Source organism: Pipistrellus kuhlii, unplaced genomic scaffold (genome assembly GCF_014108245.1).
Source record: "Pipistrellus kuhlii isolate mPipKuh1 unplaced genomic scaffold, mPipKuh1.p scaffold_m20_p_101, whole genome shotgun sequence".
Classification (NCBI taxonomy): Eukaryota; Metazoa; Chordata; class Mammalia; order Chiroptera; family Vespertilionidae; genus Pipistrellus; species Pipistrellus kuhlii.
The window spans coordinates 128,945-152,545 of record NW_023425407.1 but is presented as its reverse complement, the minus strand read 5'-3'; the positions used below and the strand labels follow the sequence as shown (position 1 = coordinate 152,545).

Genomic DNA, 23,601 nt, shown 5'->3' with positions numbered 1-23,601 from the left:
ACAGGGTGGTGGGGGGAGTGGAGGGGAGCTGTTCTCGCCTCCCCTGGGTCCCCCTCCTGGGAGCAGCGGGTGAGCCGGGAGGAGCTGGCGGCCGGGAGCACCCCCAGCAGCAGGTGGGCCGGCAGGGCCGTGGGAACTGGCACCCCATCTCCCTCCATCCACTCGGCTCTGCTGGGAATTCCTGGGCCACAGTGGCTCCTCCTGGGACGGGGGTGCACCAGGCCCCCCAGACAGACCATGCCAGGAGCAGCACCCTCGCCCTGCCTGCCCGCTTTACTTCACCAAACTCCCTGCCCTGCTTCCCATGTGGCCCCCGGACACTCCTCCGTCCAGTCCGACTTCGAGAGCAAACAGGCAGCCTGGCATGGGGACCTCCGGCGGGGGGGGGGACACACCCAGACCCTCCCCAGCCAGCCTCCCACACTGCCTTACCCCCCCGTCACACCCATCACCCACTCTGCACCCAGGCCTCGCCTGTCCCCCTGGTCTCCTGCTACCCTGACCTCCCAGGGGCCGAGGGCATGACCCCCCCCAACCTGCGTGGTCTGAGCGAGGGCCCTCTGCCCGCCCAGCTGGCCGCCCCATGTCACCCCCACGCCCCCCCAGGCCTGCCTGCTACCTGACCCCCACAGGCCGGCCGGCTCAGCCAGGCAATGCCACCCCCTCAGCTGCAACCGGGGCAGCGACACCAGGCCTCCCGGGAGGGGGAACCGGCCTGGACCCCACTGCCACTCCTCACAGGACGCCCTCCCCAGCCCCATACACACAGGACGTCCTTCTATACAAAACAATTTAATGAAATGCTTGTATAAAAAATACCATTTCCAGACATCTTGCTTTTAAACGGAAGAACCCCGTCCCGGTGCCCAGGACCACAAACAGCTGCTAAAATAAATTAACGGCCTGAGACTCTGCCGCCCCCGCCCCCGCCCCCCGCCCCCGCCCTCCGAGCAACAAGCAGACTGTACAGGTCAATAATTTAAACCCACTCCCGGGTGCAGAGCCCCACGGGGGTCACCCACCCCTTAAATTAGCCACTGTACAAGCCCACCCGCCAGAGGCAGGTGGGGCCGGCTGGGGTCCACACAGCCACCCGCCCCAGGGGCCCCGCAGAGGGAGGACCCCGACAAATAAATTAACAATAAATAGCCCTCCGCGGGGTCACCATAAATAGACGCTCGCAGGCTTGCCGCACACAGACGGGGCGCTGTGCCGGCGCAGAGCCTGCGCGTTGCATTGCTTGTGCACAGACGCCCGCAGACACCCGGAGGCGGTGCGGGAGGTGGGCACGAGGACCCTGGGCTGTGAGGAGGCCACGGGACACGCGTGCTCGTGGTCCAGACAAGGCCATGGGGCACACGTGCTCCTGGTCCAGCCTGGCCCGGGCGCCTCCGGAAGCACAGGACAGGGACAGGCTCGGGTCCAGCACCGCCTGGACAGACGGACCGCCCTGGGGTCTTTGGACAGACAGCTGAGCAAACCCAGTCCCGTGAGAGCAGCGTTCGAAAGGCACTCAAAGCAAAGGAGCCGCCCAGTGCCAAGGTGACGGTCACCGGGTCAGAGGTCACTGCTGTCCGGGCAGACGGCCGGAGGAGCCCTGCGGCCGGCTGGGCAGACGCCGTCCCTCCTCACAGGCTCTCGCTGCTCGAGGTGGTGCTGGCGCTGTCGTCCGCGTCCAGGGCGCAGAGCCGCAGGTCACAGCTCTCGGCGGCCCCGTCCGCCCTCAGCATCCAGGGGTGCGCGGCGATCTGGTCCAGCGAGGGCCGCTCCGAGGGCCGCAGCGACAGGCACCACTGGATGAGCTGCTGGCACTCTGCGGGGGGAGGGGGGTCAGCGGGCCGGCCCCGGGTGTCCCCCGCCCGGCCCCCCCTCGGCCCGCCCCGCACGCACCCGGGGAGACCCTCCGGCGGAAGAAGAGGCGGCCCCGCAGGATCTCCTCGTCCTGCTCGAAGGGGATGTCGCCGCACACCATGTCGTAGAGCAGCACGCCCAGCGACCACACGGTGGCCGAGCGGCCGTGGTAGCGGTGGTAGCGGATCCACTCGGGGGGGCTGTACACGCGGGTGCCTGGGGGGGGACACGCGGTCAGGACGCCCACCCCGGCCCCCCGGCCCCCGCTCCTCTCCGCTCCGCCCGCAGAGCCCGGTGCGGCCGGTGCCAGGAGAGGGAGTCTCCGCCGGGAAAAACCCGCGGGCGGAGAGGCGGGGCCGGACGGCTGGGAAGGCGGCGGCGCAGGGGGCGGCGCGGCGGTCACGTGGGCGCCGGCTCGGGTTTCACAACAAACAGCTGTGGGCGGAGGGGAGGGGGGACTGCGGAGGAGCGGGGAGGGGGGAGGGAGGGGAGGAGGGCGGAGGCGTGGGCGGGCGGGGAGCCCCGGCTTCCCCGGCGCCGCAATGCGGGGATTTCTGCCGGCGCCCCGCTCCCCCCGCTCCCCGCACGCAGCGCCCGCAGGAAGGGGAGCCCACGCAGCGCCGCGGGGCCCGGCACTCCCTACGCAGACGCAGACAGACAGACAGACACACACACACACACACATACATACAGGCACACACACACACACACACACACACACGCAGACACACACACATACATACAGGCACACACACACACATACAGGCACACACACAGACACACACACGCAGACACACACACACACATACAGGCACACACACAGACACACACGCAGACACACACACATACATACAGGCACACACACACACATACAGGCACATACACACACAGACACACACACACACGCAGACACACACACAGACATACAGGCGCACACACACACATACAGGCACACACACAGACACACACACGCAGACACCGCGACCCTCCAGCCACCCCCCCCTTACCCGTGCGCCCTAACACGGCCAGAGGGAGCGGTCTGAGCCCACCTCTCCCCTCCCCGCCCCCGCCCCCCCCCACGAACCAAACCAAACTGAACCGAACCGGCTCGGGATCCGCCGGGGGCTGCGTGTGAACGCCCCCCCACCCCCGCGGCCGTTACGGCCGTTGGAACGCGCCCGCGCCGCTCACCGTCGAAGTCGGTGTAGACCGTGTCCCGGAGCAGCGCGCCGGAGCCGAAGTCGATGAGCTTGAGCTCGCCGGAGCGCAGGTCCACCAGCAGGTTCTCGTCCTTGATGTCGCGGTGCAGCACGCCGCACGCGTGGCAGTGGCGCACGGCCGCCAGCACCTGCGCGAACAGGCGGCGCGCCAGCGGCTCGGCCAGGGCGCCGCGCTCCGTGATGAAGTCGAACAGGTCCTGCGCCGGCTCGGGCCGCTCCAGCACCAGCACGAAGCCGTCCGGCCGCTCGCACCAGTCCAGCAGGCGGATGACGCCGCGCGCGCCCGCCGCGCCCACCTTCCGCAGCAGCACCACCTCCAGCGGCACCGCCACGCCGCCCTGGGGGGGGGGGGGGCGGCGGTCAGCGCCCGGCCCGGCCCGGCCCGCCGCCCGCAGCAGCACCACCTCCAGCGGCACCGCCACGCCGCCCTGGGGGTGGGGGGGACGGCGGACGGCGGTCAGCGCCCGGCCCGGCCCGGCCCCCGCCCCGCCGCCCGCACTCACGATGCTGCCCCACTCCGTCACCCGCTCCTTCACCACGTGCTTCACGGCCACCTGCGGGGGAGGCGGGGGTGAGGCCAGGCCCGGCCACGCCGCGCGGGGCGGAACACCCTGCCCGCCCGGCGGCCACTCACCGGGAGCCCGTCGGCGATGCGGGTGCCCGCGTAGACGGTGCCGAAGCCGCCGCTGCCCAGCACGGCGCCCACCTGGTACACCTTCTCGAAGCTCTCCTTGTCCGCCTTGCCTGCGGGGCCGCGAGGGCGGGGTTGGTGCGGCCCCGGTCCCCCAGCACCTCCGCCCCCCGGAGCCCCAGCCCCCCGGTCCCTCCGCCCCCCGGAGCCCCAGCCCCCCGGCCCCTCCGACCCCGGAGCCCCGGAGCCCCAGCCCCCCGGCACCTCCGCCCCCCCGGAGCCCCGACCGGCCCCCCGGCCCCTTCGCTCCCCGGCCCCCGGCCCCCGGCCCCTTCGCTCCCCGGCCCCCGGCCCCCCGGCCCCCCGGCCCCCGGCCCCCGGCCCCCGGCCCCCGCGTACCCGGCGGCAGGGTCTTCCCCGGGAGGAGGTCCGCGCCGCCCGGCCCGCACAGGTGCGCCAGCGACCCGAACTTGGACAGCAGCATCGCGGCGGCGGGCGGGGGCGCGGGCGCGGCTCCGGACGCGGGAGGGCGGCCTCCGCGGCCGCGCGGACCCCGAGCCCCGGGCGGCGGGCGCGGCGGGAGCGCCGGTCCCTGGCGCAGCGGCCGAGACGCGCGCGGGCGAGGCCGTCACGCGGTGCAGCGGCCGGCGAGCTGCGTGGACCGCGTGGGCGCGCGGCAGACTGAGCGGCTCGCACTCCCGCCGCCTCGTCCGGGCTTTTGGTCCACGGACGCGCGTATCCCTCCGCGGGGGCGGGGCGAGCGGGACACCGCCCTCCTCCGCCGGGTCCGCGCGGCGGCCGCCCCCGGGAGCCCGCCGGAGCCGCTGCGGGGACGGCGGCGAGCGCCCGGGCGGCGCCTCGGGGCCGGCGCGGCGGGCGGGCGGGGCGCGGCGGCGGGGGCGCGGCGGCCGCCGGGACTACCTCGCTCAGTGGACCGCGGAGGCGCCGGGCGCGGAGGGATCCGCCTCGCGCGCACATACAGCTCGGCGCACGCGCAGCTTCGCGCGGGCGGTGCCCAGGCGCGTAGGGCGGGGCCGCGGGAGCCAATGGGAGCCTCTGTTTTCAAAGGGCACCGCGGCCTCGGCCAATCGTGGCGCGTGGGAGGGGCGTGGCCTCCCGTGGGTCCACCCAGGCTGCGCCGGGAAGGTCACCGGCGACACGCGCGCCTTCGCGACCGGGAGGGAGGCTGGGGCGTCCGTTGCTGCGAGCGGACGGGGGTCCCAGGACGCACGGGGTCCCCAGGGCGCCTCCCGCGCTGCCCCACGCCCGTACGTGTGCGTGGCCGGCAGTCCGCGCGGGGAGGCGGCGTTGCCCCTCCCGGAACCGGCTCCGCGGCAGCGCCCCGGACCCTGCCCACCCTCGGGGCTCATTCCTAGCCGGGCTGGTCCTCCCGCGTCTTCCTGGGACCTCAGCCCTGCTGACCCCCGCCTCCCCCCCCCCTCCATTCTGTGCGCCATCCTCGGTCTGCACCCACCTGGCTGCCCCCGGGCCCGGGGCTGGCCATCGCGCCCACAGGCCCCCTGACCACCGCGGTCAGCGCCCGGCCAGCCAGACCCACCCGAACCTCCTACACGGCCACTCGCCTGGGCGGCGGTGCGACCCGGCCCCACGGCTGCCCGCCAAGGCCACTGTCCTGAGCGGCTCGGGGCTCGGTGTGGGCATCCTGTGCCAGCCCGGGGTCGGAGCCGGACGACCATGCCTCCACGCGGGCCCCAAAGAAGGTTGAGGGTTGGGGGAGCCAAGAGGCCCCGGGGACGGCCCGGGGGACCCCCAGTGTGCACAGGGCCGCCCACAGGCTCCACCAACCACTGCAGCCTCCCCCGCGTGCACCCCTCCCCCGCACAGCTTAGATTCTTGTCTTCCTGGAGCGGCACCTGCCCAGCTCCCTCCAGCCCTGAGGGCCCGGACCTAAGGGAGCTCGGGGCAGAGTGTGGGTCCTGGAAAGGGGCCGAGGGCCCCGGGGCCTCCCCAGTGGCCCCGCCCAACTGGCCTCTGGCCTTGGAGTCCACCTTCGGAAGCCAGCACTCCGTGAACCCTACCAGCTTGACCTGAAGACCTGGAGTCTCCCCCGCTCAGCAGCGGGCACTCACTCAGCGGCCGGGAGGGGCGGTGTGCGTGCCCGCTCCTCTGCCCTCCTCCCTCCCAGCCCCACGGGGCCTCCTGAGTGGGCGGGACCCCGGCCTGGACAGCAGGAGGCAGCCTCTCTCCTGAGTGAATCCCTTAGAGTAGGGGTGTCGAACTCAATCAGAGAAGGGGCCAAAATCTAAAATCCAGCCTAAATCGCGGGCCGAATGGTTTACTGAACAGTCATAAACTGTCATTGTGATGGAAACGCAGCGGAGTGCAGTGATGACAGCGCGGTGCGGGCCACATTGCAAGGCCTGGCGGGACGGATTTGGCCCGCGGGCCTTGTGTTTGACACATGTGCCTTAGAGCCTTCCTCCTCTCCCCAGTCAGTTGTGTGTGTTGCAGGCACGCTGTTGTCTGCGTGTGTGAGAGCGTGTGTGTGTGTGTGTGTGTGTGTGTGAGAGAGAGAGCGCGTGTGTGAGCATCCTGCACCAGCTGTGAGCTCCATGACGGGTCAGTCGGCCTGTGCCCTCCAGGGCCCAAGGAGGGGGCTGGGCAGGGGGCCTGGCATCTCTCTGCTGGTGCAGCCACAGGGGCCTCATGTCCAGGATATTGGGGGCCCTGGTGTGCCAGACAACCCTGCCCGGTGAGTGCCCGCCTCACCCGGCCCCCTACCCTGCAGGGGGGCAGGCCGGAGGCCGGAGCGGTTCCCCAGCTGCAGAGCCCAGCTGGGGTGGAGCCAAGTCTGAGACCCAAGAGCCTTTTGCTCTCTGCCCTGGGCATGGCCCTTGGTGAGTGACCACCGGCCCCCACCCCCCTGCCCGCAGGCTTGAGCCACGCCCTTTGCCGCACCGGACGCTGGTCATCTGTTTTTTTCCTGGTTCCTGGAAGGCCCGTCCGTCCGTTGGGCCTTAAAAATAGTCCAGGAAGAGGAGAGCAATGGGGGGGGGAGGGGTGAGAAGGAACATTTGTAATAATATGAACAATAAAAATTTATTTAAAAAAAAAATAGTGCAGGAAGGCCTGGCCCTTTTTCCCTCCTCCATGGCAGCAGGCGGCGGGAGGCCAGGGTGGAGGCACCCTGACCCTGCAGCCCCGCTGACAGGAGGGCTGGCCTCCACCCCCACCAAGGTGCCCCCACAGTGACAGCGCCCCAGGACCCTGCCCACCCCGGGTCACACCCTGACCGGGCCGCCCTCCTCACGTTCCCCTCCTCCGAGGGGAGCAGGCTGGATCCCACCGCAGGCTGCACCCCGTCCCCCGTGGGGTGAGGGTGACGGAGAGGCTGTGGAAGGGACCCCAGAAACGGCCAGCCCCCAGGCCATCCCGTCCTGCAGGGGAGGAGCGGCCCTGTCCCCATGGTGACGGCCGGGCTGGCCGCCCTGGATTAGGGAGGAAGAGGAGAGTGGACAAAGGGCCCAGGCCACTCACACTGTCTCTCACAGCTACAGCCCCCCCCCACATATGCACACAGACACCCACACACACCACACACACAGACACACCACACAGACACACACCCACACACACCACACACATAGAGACACAGAGACACACATAGCCACACACCTCACACCACACACACACACATACACACATCACACACACAGACACACCACACAGGGACACACAGTCACACACACACACAATCACACCAGGTTCCCCCCCCTCATTGCAAACCCCCCCGCCCCCCGGTCTCCACTGGCCTCCACTGGCCTCCACTGGCCTCACATCCGCACTGCAGCCTCTCACCCGCCGGGAGGGCAGCCAGGGGCCCCGCCGGGGTTTTGCAATGCTCCCCACAGGCGGCCGGGCGGGGCCGGGGCTGGGGGTGCGTCCGTGGGAGCTGGTGGACAGAGCCTGCTGAACTCTGCCCTGGGACAGGCCAGGCCACACTGGGCACCGCGTCTGCACCGGCCTCGTCCCTGGCAACGCTTCTGGTGCCTCAGACCTCGGTCTCTCCCTCCTCAGCCTCCCCCGGACCCCGGCCCAGCCTCAGTGCCAGCCGGTCTCTCCGCCCCCCGGCACTGACTGGCCATGCCCGCCTGGCCCCCCTGCCTGTCCGTGGGGGCTCGGTCACCCCGTGCAGCCCGGAGGAGGGGCCTGGAGGTGGCTCCCAGCACACAGTGGGCGCCTGGTGGATGCAGCCCTGGGGGCTCTGGCTGTTGTGGGCACAGGCCCGGGTGAGGATGAGGAGAAGGCCTTGAGGGGAGGACCCCCCTCCCCCGGGCACTGCTCAGCGGACTCTGGAGGCGGCACCTGCGACTGCCCGGGGCCAGGGTTTGGGTCCGAGCTGGAGCCAGCCAGGTCTCCTCTCTGAGGGGGTGCTCTGGCCTGGCCAGCGTGGCTCCGTGGTGGAGCTTTAACCTCTGAACCAGGAGATCACGGTTCGATCCCGGTCAGGGCACAGGCCGGGGTTGTGGGCTCCATCCCCAGTGAGGGGTGTGCAGGAAGCAGCTGATCACGATTCTCATCATTGATGTTTCTCTCTCCCTCTCCCCTCCCTTCTCCAAAATCAATAAAAATATGTTTTTAAAGTTAAAAAAAAGCAGAAAGGGCCGCTCTGTGCGGGCACCGCGGGGGCTCCGAGGGGCTTTGCTCAGCCCCACCGGCCACGCTGACCTCGGCCACGGAGGAGCCACCCCTTAGAGACGGGCCGGGAGCCCCCGATGGCCTCGGAGAGGCGCCCTCAGTGAGCCGGCACCCTGCCTGCGCCCAGCGCCCTGGTGCCCCGTCCGCCCCTCGGGCACAGCCTGGGGGAGAGGGTCAGCGCCAGGCAGGAGCCCACTCCGGACGGCCGGACGGCCGGTCGGACAGCTGTGTGGGAGAGAAGCTCGGCAGATGGAAGGCGGCTTCAGGTCAGGCTCGATCTGTCCCCGCCCGCAGCCCCAGGCAGCACCCGCAAGCTCGGAGCCCACACGCCCTCGATGGTCCCCTCCTTCGATGGTTCAGGAGAGCCAGGGGAGGGGAGGGGCCCCACTCCTGAGCGAGGGGGCAGGGCCTGAGTGGCACCCAGCACCCGGAGGCGGCCCTGGCATGCGAGCTCCCTGGGCCTGCCCCACGCGCCCTCTCCCGTCCCGTCTGCAGGAGCCAGCAGCCGGGGGGGCAGGGGCAGGTCCTGGACGTGGAGCCCAGCCAGGGGGGGGCACGCCCCCCTCCCCTGCCCCACCCCGGCCAGCTGTGGGAGGCCGAGCTGCCCGGCTGCACCACCTCCCACAACCCTGGCTGTGGGTTTGGGAAAAGGACCAGTCCGGCTCCTGGGGACCTCCCCCGCGCCCACTGGGCATTGAGATCCCAGGATGCAGTGGGGCAGAGCCGGATGGGGGAGCAGTGACCACCGAGGACGCCCGTATTCCGCGGCTACCGGCCCGGCCGGTGTGGGACGGGGTGTGTGTGTGTGTGTGTGTGGAGGCTGGGGACCCAGCCACACCCCGCTGCAGGCTTTCCCGCCTCAGCCTGCTGTCCTAGGGGAGCCCCTGGAGGAGGAGGAGGAGGAGTGGGGATGCTGGCCAGCCCCCCACCACCCGAGTTTAGGCTCCAGCGGGACCGGCAGTCTCGAGGGCCCCCGGGGACCTGGGCGCTGCCCTCGCTGGGCCTCCGGTTTCCTCAGGCGCCCTGACCCCGGGGTTGTGACCAGGAAAGAGCCTGCTGGGCCGTGGCCGGGCTCCTTCCGGCCTCAGGGCTCCCCCATCCTGGGGAGTGAGAGTGGGAGCCCCCGGCCAGGCCAGAGGCCACATGGACCCCAACGAGGAGGTGCCCCAGCGCACGGCGAGGTGCCCCCCACGCAGGACGGGACGCTGCCGGCCTCCTGCAGGGGGTGGCAGTGGCGTGGGATTCCGGAGCCAGGAGCTGGGAGGACACCCAGAACCCCGGGGCTGGCCAGCCGGGCCCAGGGCCCAGGCAGGACACCTGTGCCCTCACCTTAGAGCAGGTGAGCACTCGGTGTGGGCAGAGGCTGCCAGCTGGCCACGAGGATGGCAGGGCCTGCGCTCACACCTGGTCACCTGCCCTCTCCAGTCCTCCCGCCGGTCAGGCCTCCTGGCTCCCCTCCCCCAGGGCAGGGGGTCCTCCCAGCCCCTCTGGCAGAGGGGATGTAGCTGTGCTGGGTGTGGCCGAGGGCTGGACACGGCGTCTGGCCACCTGCCCGCCGTCCAGATGGGGAACTGAGGCCCGGCCCCGGTGGGGTCGTGGGCAGGCCCAAGGGCCACCCGGGACCCAGGGCCGGACCCTGTCAGCGCAGCTGGACCAACTCCCCAGAGGAGCCCGGAGCGCGGACGGGGCCGGGCAGGGCGGGGGCCCCCCTGAGGGAGGGGGCGTGGGGGCAGGGCATGCACAGGTGCGCGCGCACACACACATGTACGCACACGGACACGCACACAGACGGACACGCACACACACAGCAGTGCATTCGTGGTGGGACTGCGGGCGGGTGGGGGTGCTGCCGCTGGTGCAGAGCGGCCGAGTCACCCCGAGGACAGAGGAATGAGAACTATGGCAGGAACTCAGGCTCCCCGCCCCCGCCCCTCCCCTGCCCAGACCCTCCTGCCTCCTGCCCCTGGAGGTGGAGTGTCAGGGCCCTGCAGGCCGGCCAGTGCTGCAGGCCACCCTCCCGGCCCGGCCCCAGCCCCAGGGCAGCGTCCCCACAGCAGCCCCCGAGTCGGCCCCACAGCCTGGGGGTGTGCCCAGCTGCTGGGACAGCCTGGCACTGCCCGGCCCACCTGGGCCACCACCCCTCAGCCTCTCTGCTGGGCCCACTCAGGGCAGGGCCCGGGGAGCTGTGCTGGGAGGCAGGGCTCGGTGCCTCTGGTTCCCCCATCGCCGCACAGCAATGCGGGGCCCTGGGGTCCACACGGGGCACCCTCCCGTTGGCGCCAGGTCGGTCTGCAGCCACTCCCCGCACAGCTGGAGGCAGTGCCACACACACACACACACACACACACACACACACACACACATCCTTCGCTGGGTCTGGCCCCACCCTGCGCGGTTCCCTCAGAGGCTCCCGTGGGTGGCCGGGCCGGGGGAGGCTGACTCCTGGTTTCTGGGACACAGCTTCGGGGTTTCGACCTGCAGTCCCTCCCTCACTCCCCGGCAGGCGAGTCAGCGCCTCTGTGACCTGGGACTGAGGTGCCACCGCCCACAACACTGACCCTGAATCCGCCTGCCCCACCTGTATGGCCCCCAGCCCCAGCCCCAGCCACGACCACAGCCCCAGCCACATCCACAGCCACAGCCCCAGCCACAGCCCAGCCACAGCCCCACCTGTATGGCCCCCAGCCCCAGCCCCAGCCATGACCACAGCCCCAGCCACAGCCACAGCCACAGCCCCACCTGTATGGCCCCCAGCCCCAGCCCCAGCCATGACCACAGCCCCAGCCCCAGCCCCCAGCCCCAGCCCCAGCCACGACCACAGCCCCAGCCACATCCACAGCCCAACCCAGCCACGACCACAGCCCCAGCCCCACCTGTATGGCCCTCAGCCCCAGCCCCAGCCATGACCACAGCCCCAGCCCCAGCCACGACCACAGCCCCAGCCACATCCACAGCCCCAGCCCCAGCCCCACCTTTGTGGCCCCCAGCCACAGCTACAGCCCCAGCCCCAGCCCCAGCCCCCAGCCCCGGCCCCGGCCCAGCCACAGCCCAGCCACAGCCACAGCCACAGCCACAGCCACAGCCACAGCCACAGGCTCAGGCACAGCCACAGCCACAGCCCCAACCACAGCCCCAGCCCAGCCACAGCCACAGCCACAGCCACAGCCCAGCCCCAGCCCCAGCCCCAGCCCCAGCCACGGCCACGGTCCCGGCCACAGCCACAGCACTTCCAGCCCCCCCACCCCATCCTATGTTCCCTCTTCTAGAGTCTGGAGCAGCTCTGAACACCCCCCCTTCCCCAGCTCAGAACCCGCCCTGGGTCCCTCTCTCCTGGGGAGGAAAGGCAGAGCTGTGTGTGGGCCTCAGTTTTTGCAACTGTAAAATGGGTCTTGGGGAGCACCAGGTCTCAGGGAGCACTAGGTCCTCGGGGGGATCTAGGACTCGGGGAGCACCAGGACTCGGGGAGCACCAGGTCTCGGGGAGCACCAGGACTCGGGGAGCACCAGGACTCGGGGGGAGGTGTGGGTGGCGGGGCGGTGCCTGTGTGCTGGGCAGGTGGTGGCTCCTGAGGGGGACCCGCTCCTGCCTCTCCAGCCCCTCCCGGCGGAGAAGCCCTCTGCCAGCCTCTCTACCTCCAGACCAGCACCCACTGGGCCAGGCCGGGGCGGCAGGGCTGCTGGACTGGCCTCGGGGTCAGGCTGGGCACCCTTCCAGGTCCTGGGTCCCAGCCCCCGCACCCTCCTGAGGCGTCTGCTGAGGCCCTTTCCTGAGCCCATTCACAGACGGGGAACAGGCTCCAGCTGCCAGCCCGCTGGGCAGTGCTGCCAGCACACAGGCAGGAAGCTGGGCCCGGGTAGCTAACGGGCTGAGGCGGAGACGTGGGGTCCAGAGCCCAAGGCCAGGACGCTGGGGCGCCCCCTGAACCGGCCCTGTGCTCGTTCCGCAGTGAGGCACATCAGGACAGAAGTTGGGGTGTCTCATGGGGAGGACAGGGGGTCAGGAGAGTGGGGAGTGGAGGCTGGGATAGAGGGACCAGGCCAGGCCAGGGTGCTGGGAGCAGGCGGCCTCGGAGAGGTGGGCCTGCTGGGGCGGGACCCAGCGGGCAGAAGGAGCCCCCTGGGGTGGGCAGGGGGGGAAGGGGAGGTGGTTGCACAGGGCGAGGGGCCCCGGGCTCCTGCAGACTGACAGCTGCCGGGCGGAGCCTCTGGGGGGGATGGCCGGAGGTGGGAGCAGCGGCCCCCAGCCAGGCTGCTGGGTGAGGAGGGTGGGCGGGCAGAGCCGGCAGGACCCCGAGCTGGGCCTCGGCCCGCAGTCTGCCAGCCCCACCCCGTGACTGGCCTCCGGGCTCGGCCAGGTCCGGCTCTGCCAACCCCGCTGGCCAGCGCCCCGGGCACTGCCCATGACGCAGGCTGTGACCTCAGCCGCCTGCTCCTGGCAAGGCCCCAGGCCTCCTGCGCGTGTGCCTACGCACCACACACACACACACACACACACACGCACACGCACACGCACACGCACACACGCACGAGCACACGCACACGCACCTGGTCAGACCGGTTCTGCCTAGCCAGCCGGCCTCAGGCCTGTGCAGGGCCCCTCCCCCGGGCCCTGCCTCAGTTTCCCCATCTGAGGCCCTTTCAGGGCCGGGCCCAGGAGGAGCCTGAGCCGGGGCGGGAGGAGCAGTGAGAGGCCCGGTGCCCACAGCCCGGAGCCCCCACAGCCCGGTGCCCGCAGCCTGGTGCCCTCACAGCCCAGTGCCCACACAGCCCGGTGCCCGCAGCCCGGTGCCCCCACAGCCTGGTGCCCACAGCCCGGAGCCCCCACAGCCCGGTGCCCGCAACCCGGAGCCCCCACAGCCCGGTGCCCACAGCCCGGTGCCCACAGCCCGGAGCCCCCACAGCCCGGTGCCCGCAACCCGGAGCCCCCACAGCCCGGTGCCCACAGCCCAGAGCGCCCACAGCCCGGAGCCCCCACAACCCGGTGCCCACAGCCCGGAGCCCCCACAACCCGGTGCCCACAGCCCGGAGCCCCCACAACCCGGTGCCCACAGCCCGGAGCCCGCGTCTTGCCCTGCCCCCCGAGTCCCTGTGGCCGGAGGTGACCCCGCCCGCTGGGCTGTCCCTGTCCCCGCTCCGGGCGAGCTCCGTGCTCCAGGCCGGGCGCCGAGGCCTCCGTGTGGGAGCTGGAGTGTGTGCGTCCGTGTGCGCAGCCGCTGAGTGACAGCGTGGGGGGTGCCCCAGGTGCCTGTGTGGGCCGGTGCGTGAGGACCCTGGGGGCCCCGGGGTGCTGAGTCGTGACTGGGAGGCCCGTGTGGAGCCATGGGCCTGGGCCAGCGGCCTGTGTCCTGCCTGACCAGCAGCCTGAGCGCCATCCCCAGCTGGAGGCTGTGGCCACCGCGCCCGGCTCTCCACCGGGAGGTCCAGGGGCCGGGACACCAGACAGCGGCTCTCGTGGCCGGACTGGCCTCCCCGCAGGCCTGGTCCCCCACCAGGCCCGGCCCCTACCTCCCCCCGGCCCGCCCCCGGCCAGTGTGACCTTCCCCAGGCCCGGCCCCTACCTCCCCCCGGCCCGCCCCCGGCCGGTGTGACCTCCCCCCGGCCCGCCCCCGGCCGGTGTGACCTTCCCCAGGCCCGCCCCCCGCCCGGTGTGACCTCCCCCAGGCCCGCCCCCCGGCCGGTGTGACCTCCCCCAGGCTCGCCCCCCCCGGCCGGTGTGACCTCCCCCAGGCTCGCCCCCCGCCCGGTGTGACCTCCCCCAGGCCCGCCCCCCGCCCGGTGTGACCTCCCCCAGGCCCGCCCCCCCGGCCGGTGTGACCTCCCCCAGGCCCGGCCCCTACCTCCCCCCCGGCCCGCCCCCGGCCGGTGTGACCTCCCCCCGGCCCGCCCCCGGCCGGTGTGACCTCCCCCAGGCCCGCCCCCGGCCGGTGTGGCTGGGCCCCCATGGACAGCCTGGGGCCTGACAGCGGTGCCCAGGGCCTGCACCTGCCTGGGAGGCCTGACCCCTCCAGCTATTCGGGGTGCGAGCACCCTCACAGTCCCCTCTGAGGGAGGCCTGCCCCCTGCGGCCCTGGGGGCTCTCTTCTCATCCACCATCCACACCCCTCCTGCCTGACCTGGAGGGACACCTGCTCTGGCCAGTGGATCGGGCAGGCCCAGGGGGCGTGGGAAACCCCGTTCCTCAGCTCTGGGGAGGGACCGGGCCCGAGGACGGCTGGGGCCAGGAGGCAGTGGGCTGGGGAGACCCGGGCGTGGGGTGTGGAGGAGGGACAGGGGTGGCACAGGTGAGGGGCGAGGAAAGGGGCAAGAAGGCCGGAGAGCAGGGGCGTGGATGGTGGATGGGGTGGGGGTGTGGAAGGGGGTGAGGTGTGGCATTGGGGTGGGGTGTGGAGGAGGGTCCCGGGTGGGGTGTGGAGGAGGGTCCCGGGTGGGGTGTGGAGGAGGGTGCCAGGGTGGGGTGGGGTGGGGTGTGGAGGAGGGTGCCAGGGTGGGGTGTGGGTGAGGGTCCCGGCCGGGGTGTGGAGGGGTAGGCCGTCAGGGGCAGGGTCACCTGGGACACAATGGGCCCTTGTCCAGCTGCCAGGCGCCCTGAGCAAACACACGCTCCGCCCGGCGGCACAGTGTGTCCTGGGCCTGGAGGCCGGGCGCGGGGCCAGGGCAGAGCGGCCCTGCCTGGGGCCCGGGGCCCGTGTGTGCCCGCTGGGCTCCCACTGCTCCGCCGGCCGGGTGTCCGAGGGTGTCCAAGGCCGTGGCCCTGCGGGGGCCGTTCCCAGGACGGCCACGCCCCACCGCGGGCCCCACCACGTTCCCCCGCGGGCCCCACCGTGGGCCCCACCGCTCCACCACGGGCTCCACCGCGGGCTCCGGGCTGCACCGCGGGCCCCACCGCTCCACCACGGGCCCCACCGCGGGCTCCGGGCCCCACCACGTTCCCCCGCGGGCCCCACCGCTCCACCACGGCTCCACCGCGGCTCCGGGCTCCACCACGTTCCCCCGCGGGCCCCACCGCGGGCTCCACCGCGGGCCCCACCACGGGCTGCACCGCGGGCCCCACCGCTCCACCACGGCTCCACCGTGGGCTCCACCGCGGGCTCCGGGCTCCACCGGGGGCTCAGGCTCCACCGCGGGCTCAGGCTCCACCGCGGGCTGCACCGCGGGCCCCACCGTGGGCTCCACCGCAGGCTGCACCACGGCCGTGTGCGGGGCCTGGCCATCGGCCCCCACGGCGGTCAGACACGGAGGCGAGCACCCCGCTGGGGCCTACCAGGCGGTGCCCTGGACCAGCGGGGCCGGTGGACAGACTGGCCCTGGGGGTGGGGTGGGCACGGGCTCCAAGAGGCAGCGGGAGAGAGGCCTGGCCCACCCGCCCACCCAGGGAGGTGCAGGAGCCACAGGGACCGCGGCTGGCGGGCCTGGGGGTGGGGAGGCGGGCCGGGCCGAGGTGGCACCTCTGCAGAAGGGGCTCTCTCGGCTGCCACCACTGCAGGGAGGGGCGCGACCCGCTGGGTTCGTTCCGGGTCAGGGTCACGGGCCCAGCAGGCGCAGGCTGGAGCCAGCACCGGCTCAGGAGGGCGTGGACCCGGGAGGGGCATTTGCATAACAAATGGGTTCCCTAGAAGCCGACCACTGCGTGTGGGTGCCAGGGTGTGCCCGTGCGGGTCTGCGGGCACCGGGCCTGACCCCGCCCTGCAGGGCACACCCACCTGCTCCAGGCTGTGCAGCCGCCCCCTGCACGGCCATCCGCAGGCGGCCCCCCACACCCGGCCCCCGGCCCCGGGCCCCCCACACCCGGCCCCCGGCCCCGGGCCCTCAGCTGCAGGCCTCAGAGAATCTCCTGTCAGAGACCTCACCAGCCAGGGCGTCCTGCCCAGCGCCCCCAGGTCCTCGCGTCCCGGAGGTGGTTCTGTTGGTCAGCGACTGGCCAGGCTGCCCTCAGGGCCACCCCCACCACAACACCTTCCCCCGTTCCCATCCCAGTCCTGGGCCTGCTGGCAGCGTGAAGGCCCCCCCCCCACCCTGCACCCCGCCAGGTCAGGGGGATTCTGAGACCCCCGGGTGCTCAGACCCCAGTTTCTGGGCCGGGGAGGCGGCAGACTGGCCAGGCTGGGAAGGAGGGGCAGGCAGGACCGGGAGACAAAGCGGGGGAGGGGGGACGGGCCTGGCTGGGTGCAGGGGAGGGGCGGTGAGCCCGGAGGGTGTCACTGGGAGGGGTCTGGCTGCAGGGGGTGGTCAGAGGGCAGGACAGGGAGGGGAGAGGCGGGAGGTGGGGGGAGGACTGTGGGGGTGGAGGCCTGGCTGAGTTCTGGGAGGAGGGCACCGCCCAGCCCGAAGGGACGGACTGTGGTCCTCACTGGGGCCTCGGACCAGCACAGCCCCGTGCAGGCAGCACGGGAGATCGACAGCAGCAAAAAGCAGTGACATTCCTGTCACTGGCTGGTGGTGTCTGACTGAAATCTCCAAAATACAATCATCTCAGCCTGCAGCCATGCACAGCACCGGGAAACACACACACACACACACACACACACACACACACATACACACACGCACACAGAGAGACACTCACACACACATACACACACACAAAGACACAGACATACACACACAGAGACACACACACACACACTCACACACACACAGAGACACAGACACACACACACACACACACATACACACAGACACACAGACACACACACACTCACACACACAGACACACACACAGACACACGCACACACACCACACACACAGACACACTCACACACACAGACACACACACACGCACGCACATACACGCACAGAGACACACACAGACACACAGACACACACAGAGACACACACACTCACACACACATACAAACATGCACACACGCACGCACATACACACAGAGAGACACACAGACACACACAGAGACACACACAGAGACACACACACAGAGACACACACCACACACAGACACAGGCACATAGACACACACACACATGCACATACACACATAGACACACACAGACACACACATCACACACAGACACGCGCGCGCGCACGCACGACCGTCTCGCTGGCTCTGCGCCTCCAGCAGGGGCCGGGCGGCCGTGCACAGGGCAGGGGGGGGCGGAAGGGGTCGCCCTCAGGGACGGGGGGCGGGGGTTCTGCAGGCCGGGGTCCCTGGGGCCCGTCTCCTGGGCACAGCACAGAGCTCAGCGAGCTGCACAGAACATGGTCAGCGGAGTGGCCAGCCGGACCCGCGGGGGTGGGGCGGCCTCGCCCAGGCCCCGGAGGCCAGGAGGATGGGCCTCAGGGCCAGACCCCGGGTGTGGGTCAGGAACGGGTCCCCCCGCAGCGCACCGCGGGCAGGGAGCCGTTCCTGACCCACACCCGGGGTCTGGCCCTGAGGTCACAGGGGAGCCATACCGGGCGCCGCAGGTGGCGGCCACTCAGAGTCAGAGAAGCCCTGGGTCCGGGAGGCAATGCCACCCGCCCGGGGCCGGCCAGCTGCATCCTGTGCCAGGCGCCCCGTGGCACCTCCCGGCGGCCCCCAGGGTGGGGGGAGCGGAGGGAGACGGGGGGCGGGGGGATCTACCCTGCACACGGAGCCGGGGCTGGCATGGGAGTCCCTGTGTCTGCTTGGGGGTTGTGTGTGTGTGTGTGTGATTGCACACGCATGTACAATGCTGCATGTGTGTGCATGCACGTGAGCACATGCCCGTGTACACGTGGCTGCACGGTGGCGGGTTAGCTGGTGAGCAGTGTGTGGGCCACAGGCTGGACGCCGGCCTGGGCAGCAGTGATGTGACCACAGGTGCCCTCAGGGGGAAGGGGGCGGAGGGAGGGCATGGGGGTGGGAGAGGCCCAGACTGTCTCCGCCTCCCCCTGAGCCCGCTCTGCCCTCCCCTGCCGGGCACTGCCCTCTGTGCGCCCGGCATCTCGGGTCCGAGGCCGGCTGTGATGGACAGAGCCCGCCACCCCTGTGCTCCTGGCCGGGGCTGGTCTGTCCGTGGATTCGGGCTCCGGCAGGAGGCGGGGCCTGCAGGTGCGGGCAGGTGTTCGCCCCGTGTGCCCGGGTTCCGGGCCGGCCTCTGGGGACCCCGAGGCGAGGCCTCAGCACGGACCGGCTCCGCCCTGAAGCTGAGGCCCGGGCCAGCGGCCAGTCAGAGGGACGCGGCCGGGGACGGACACCAGGCGGCCGGCCGCCCGCGCTGCTGAGAATGGGCGGAAGCGGGGGCGGCCGCGGGTCCTGGAAATCCTCACTTCCTGCTTTCCCAACAAAAGGCCTCTGTCCCCCGGGAAGGCCGCGGCCAGCGCGGCGCGCCTTTCCGCCGTCTCCGTAAACAGGGCTCTTTGCCGCTTCTGCTCCTGGCACGGGCACAGCCCTCCAGCCCCGCCCGCCCGGCACCAGCCTGCAGGTCCATCCCGAGGGCAAGCGGGCCAGGCAGTCAGGGCCCCCGCCCAGCCCGGGGCTGGTCCCCAGAGCCAGAGTGGGCAGGCCGTGCGGAGCGGGGCCCCTTGGGGCTTGGCCGGGCCTGGGACCCTCAGGCTCGACCCTTAGCGCCCAGGGATGGCTCGGAGGCTGGCCTCCCGGGAGTGGGCAGAGGGGCCAGGGCCTCCCTCGGTGGCTCTCCCGCCAGCATGGCGGAGGGCCCTGGTGTTCAATCAGACAGACACCAGGGGATCCCTGAGGGGCCAGGGGCCGGGAAGGAGGGAACGGCCCCCAGGCGACCCCTGCAGGGACCCCAGGCGCAGGCGAGTGTGCCTGGACCCGGGGAGGGGGCGGCCGGACCGCAGAGAGGAAGTGAGGGCCACGGGCCTGCTCCCCCCCGCGGCCACCAGGGACCAGCGGGGATGGAGCGCGGCCCTGGGCGTGGGGGTGCGGCCGGCCCTGGCCGGGGTGCGGGGCGCGGGGCGCGGGGTGTGTGTGGGGGGACTGTGAGCATCGGCCAGAGCAAGGGGCTGGGGCTATTTATAGCGGACGCGGCTATTAATAGCGAGGCCGGAGGGTGAATGGACAAACGTCTCTTAATGGGGCCGTTCTCGCCGGGATGCCGGAGGCTGGCACCAGCCCTCCCCCCGCAGCCAGACAAGGGCCCCTGTTTTCTGGCGGCAGCGGAGGCGGGTGTGGGGTTCACCAGCTGGGGCGTCTCCAGCGGGTGCCCCCACCCTCCCAGCCACGCTGCCCTGAGGCAGGGTCCCAGGGAGGGTTCCCAGGGAGGGTGGCGGCGTGGGGACCTTGGGGAGCGCCCCATTTCTCGTCTGAGGTCAGGAGCGACCTGGCTGAGGGTCCTGGCAGCCAGGACAGCGAGGTGGCCCCGCAGTAAATGGGGCTCCGCTGGGCGGCACCCAGGTCGGTGTGGAGGGTGTGGGTGGCCGTCCCCTGCTGACTGCCCTCATTCCCGGGGTACCAGCTGGGGGCACCACAGGGTGCAGGTGCAATGGGGACACCCCTCCAGGTTTTCACCCCTTCCTGCTCCCCAGATCCATCAGGAGGGGGTGCTCCCTGCGCGACCCTAGCCTGGGAGGTCCCATCTGGTGCCGGGGGGAGGGGGAGGGCTGAGTCGGAGACCCACCTGGCAGGGCTGCCTCCCTGCTCCCTCCCAACCCCCCACACCCCACCCCTCCACCCCCACCTCCATCCCCCCACATCCCGGAGGCAGGGCCTGAGGTCGCAGTGGGGGGCGGGCAGGCTGGGCAGGGCGGTGCTGGACACCTTCATCAGGCCCCAGGGAGAATGTGGGATCCCGTGGAGAATGTGGGATCCCGTGGAGAATGGGGGGCCCCTTGGAGAATGGGGGGCCCCCGCGGAGAATGGGGGGCCCCCTGGAGTATGGGGGGTCCCCCTGGAGAATGGGGGTCCCCGTAGAGAATGGGGGTTCCCCCTGGAGTATGGGGGGTCCCGCGGAGAATGAGGGTCCCCGCGGAGAATGGGGGGGTCCCCGCGGAGAATGAGGGTCCCCGCGGAGAATGGGGGGCCCCGCGGAGAATGGGGGGTCCCTCTGGAGTATGGGGGGTCCCGCGGAGAATGAAGGTCCCCGCGGAGAATGGGGGGGCCCCTGGAGTATGGGGGGTCCCCCTGGAGAATGGGGGGCCCCATGGATAATGTGGGGGTCCCCCTGGAGTATGGGGGTCCCCCTGGAGAATGGGGGGCCCCATGGATAATGTGGGGGTCCCCGTGGAGAATGGGGGTCCCCTGGAGTATGGGGGGGCCGTGTCACATTAGGCAGGAATTGGGACCCCAATGCCCTCAGCCAGCAGGGAAGGGGCTGAGCCCATGGTGGGGGGTCTGGGGGCCCCAGTGCTCCAGCCCCCAAACTGGCATCCCATTCGCCACCTCCGCGGGGCGCTCCCGTGACGTCACGAGTGCGCAGGCCCCGCCCCCCGCTTTCCCGGAAGTGCGGCCGCGTCACCCCGCGTCACTCCTCCCTCCGCTGTGGGGGGGGGACCCCCGCGGGATGGGGGGGGGCGGGGCACAGGCGGACCCGGCCCGGGAGGAGTGACTGGAATGTCCCGGGTTCGACTCCGGCCAAGGGCATGTGCCTTGGTTGCGGGCACATCCCCAGTGGGGGGTGCAGGAGGCAGCTGGTCGATGTTTCTCTCATCGACGGTTCAGCTCTCTGTCCCTCTCTCCTCTTCTCTGTAAAAAACCAATAAAGTATTTTTTAAAAGCAGTGAGGTTCAGCCGGGCCAGGGCCGGGCCCGGGTTGCGGGGAGCAGAACACGGGGGGCGGGGGGCTCCGAGGAGAAGTCCCCACGGTGACCAGGAGGCCCCTCCGGAGCCCAGGCCGGAAGCAGGTCAGCAGCCCTCCCGGCCCGGTCCCCCCAAGGGATGGGCCCCTGAACCCGGGCAGCGCCCGCAGCACCCTCCCCTCCACCGCTCCTGCGGCCGGGCCCAGCTCCCCGCTCCCCGCTCCCCGCTCCCCGCTCCCCGCTCCCCGCTCCCCGCTCCGGCGAGGGGCTGCCCGCGTGGCTCCGCGGCGCCACCTGCTGGCCACGTCGCCCTCTGGCCCAGGAGCCGGAGGGCCAGGTGGTGTGGTCCCCGCTGGGGTCCCCACTGCCCCCCGGACCCCAGGGCTGGAGGGGAGGCTGCAAGGCCAGCTGGGGTCGCTGCCAGAGGGGGGATTCCCCCGCTAAACACCCCAGGCAGGGCCAGACCCCACACCCGGGCCCCAACATCCCAGCCCCCAGAACTCACGTCCCTGCACCGCAGCCCACGGACCCTCAACCACCGTGGTCCCAGGGCCCTGCCTGCGCCCCTCACCCCTGGCCTAGCCTGCCAGGTCCTGTGGGGTCAGGTGCCCCCCAGCCCCCCACAGGCCGGGGTCCCTCCCTCTGCGTCCAGGCGACAGGCCTGAGGCGGGGTCTCTCCGAGGAGCCGTCCCCGCTGAGGCCGGAGGACATGGGGCCGCACAGAGGATGGGCCTCGAGGGGCCAGGGCAGTGGTCTAGGGGGCCGCTGGGCAGAGCCCAGGGGGGGGGAGGGGAGGGGCCCCGGGGCCCCGCATGGGGGACCCAGAGCAGAGCCGGTGAGGGCCAGCCTGGTGTGTGCCTCCCCAGACCCCACAGGCCTGAGGTGGTCCCAGCAGGAGGGAGGGCTGCTGCCCTCAGGGGCCCAGACACAGGCCAGGAGGGGGCGCCGCGGGGGGACACAGGCCCCTCTCCACTGCCCGGCGCTGCCAGCTCCTCAGGACGCCCCAGGCCTCGGGCGGAGGGGACACCGGTGCCCACAGGCCAGGGTGGGCCGTCAGCACCACCCAGCGGCCACAGGTCCAGTCCCCCAGGCCTGCGATTCCCTGGTTCCGGCTGGAATGGGGGGTCAGTTCTGCTTCCCGGACCATGAGGCCCGCGGGGGGTTGGCTGACCAGAGTGTCCAGCATGGCCTGTCCCTCCTGGGAGCCGGCCTGAGTCACCGCCCCGCCTCCCCTCCCACCCATCTCCCTCCAGAGAATTTCCTGTCCCACCCTCCTCCTCAGAGCATTCCGGGGCCTCCGTATCCACCCACCGCCACCCCCTGGCTCCCTCGCCTGCCCCAGCGCTCACCTGATCTCCCTCCTCCAGCTCCTCCTGCCCACAGGCTCCCCCCCTCCCCCCCCCAGGGTCCCACAGCCGGACCCGCCCCTCCACACCCTTGACCATCACTCCTCGGACCTCTCCCACCGCCTCTGGCCGACCCAGCCACGCCCCTCAGCTGGCACCATGGCATCGGTGGTGAATGCCCGTGGGCTCCCAGTCGGTCCCCTGCTGAGCCCACCAGACTCCAGGTCCCTCTAGGAGCTCAGGGTCCCCAGCCCAGGGCTGGCAGCTCTGCGTCCCCCCCACAGACACACACACACACAGACACACAGACACGCAGCTCCGTGTCCCCCCCACACACAGACACACAGACACGCAGCTCCGTGTCCCCCCCCCACACACACACACAAAGACACGCAGCTCCACGCCCCCCCCCACCCGCAGCTACACGCCCCCCCACACACAGACACAACTCCATGTCCCCCACAGACACGCAGCTCCGTCCCCCCCACACACAGACACAACTCCATGTCCCCCACAGACACGCAGCTCCGTGTCCCCCACACACACAGACACAACTCCATGTCCCCCACAGACACGCAGCTCCGTGTCCCCCCCCACACACAGACACAAAGACACGCAGCTCCACGCCCCCCCCACAGCTACACGCCCCCCCCCACAGACACAACTCCATGTCCCCCACAGACACGCAGCTCCGTGTCCCCCCCCCCACAGACAGACACGCAGCTCCGTGTCCCCCCCACACACAGACACACAGACATGCAGCTCCGTGTCCCCCCCACACACAGACACAGACACACAGACACACAGCTCTGTGTGCCCCCCACACACAGACACACAGACACACAGCTCCGTGTGGCCCCCACACACAGACACACAGACATGCAGCTCCGTGTCCCCCCCCCACACACACAGACACACAGCTCTGTGTGCCCCACACACACAGACACACAGACACACAGCTCCGTGTGGCCCCCACACACAGACACACAGACATGCAGCTCCGTGTCCCCCCCCCACAGACACACAGCTCTGTGTGCCCCCCACACACAGACACACAGACATGCAGCTCCGTGTCCCCCCCCCCACACACAGACACACAGACATGCAGCTCTGTGTCCCCCCACACACACAGACACACAGACATGCAGCTCCGTGTCCCCCCCCCACACACAGACACACAGACATGCAGCTCCGTGTCCCCCCACACAGACAGACACACAG

The 23,601-nt window shown here is 71.2% G+C and overlaps 2 protein-coding genes across 5 annotated transcripts in view; one reads left to right on the top strand and one right to left on the bottom strand.

The window, feature by feature from the left end:
• Positions 1-779: 779 nt before the first annotated feature.
• Positions 780-15,336, bottom strand: PIM3 (Pim-3 proto-oncogene, serine/threonine kinase). Of its 3 annotated transcripts, none has more exons than XM_045578710.1 (8): positions 15,313-15,336; positions 13,465-13,476; positions 4,102-4,220; positions 3,706-3,815; positions 3,575-3,625; positions 3,043-3,409; positions 1,897-2,067; positions 780-1,819 (listed from the first exon to the last, which is right to left on the bottom strand). In XM_045578710.1, exons 3-8 carry the CDS (start codon positions 4,184-4,186, stop codon positions 1,629-1,631), a joined length of 975 nt encoding a protein of 324 aa, XP_045434666.1. In that variant the 5' UTR covers positions 4,187-4,220; positions 13,465-13,476; positions 15,313-15,336; the 3' UTR covers positions 780-1,628. The 3 variants fall into 3 exon arrangements, with proteins under 3 accessions (XP_045434666.1, XP_036285969.1, XP_045434667.1); XM_036430076.2 differs by having other exon boundaries at positions 780-1,813; positions 1,891-2,067; positions 15,313-15,332; XM_045578711.1 differs by lacking the exon at positions 1,897-2,067 and having other exon boundaries at positions 780-1,813.
• The window catches only part of ALG12 (ALG12 alpha-1,6-mannosyltransferase), a 35,710-nt gene continuing 16,671 nt past the window's right edge, over positions 4,563-23,601 (top strand). The window contains exon 1 of one of the 2 annotated variants that reach the window (XM_036430074.2): positions 4,563-4,578. The gene's annotated coding sequence lies outside the window, so the exon portion shown is untranslated. Of the gene's footprint in view, positions 4,579-16,550; positions 16,555-23,601 lie in introns of those variants that run through there. The other variant, XM_045578709.1, reaches the window with a different exon arrangement.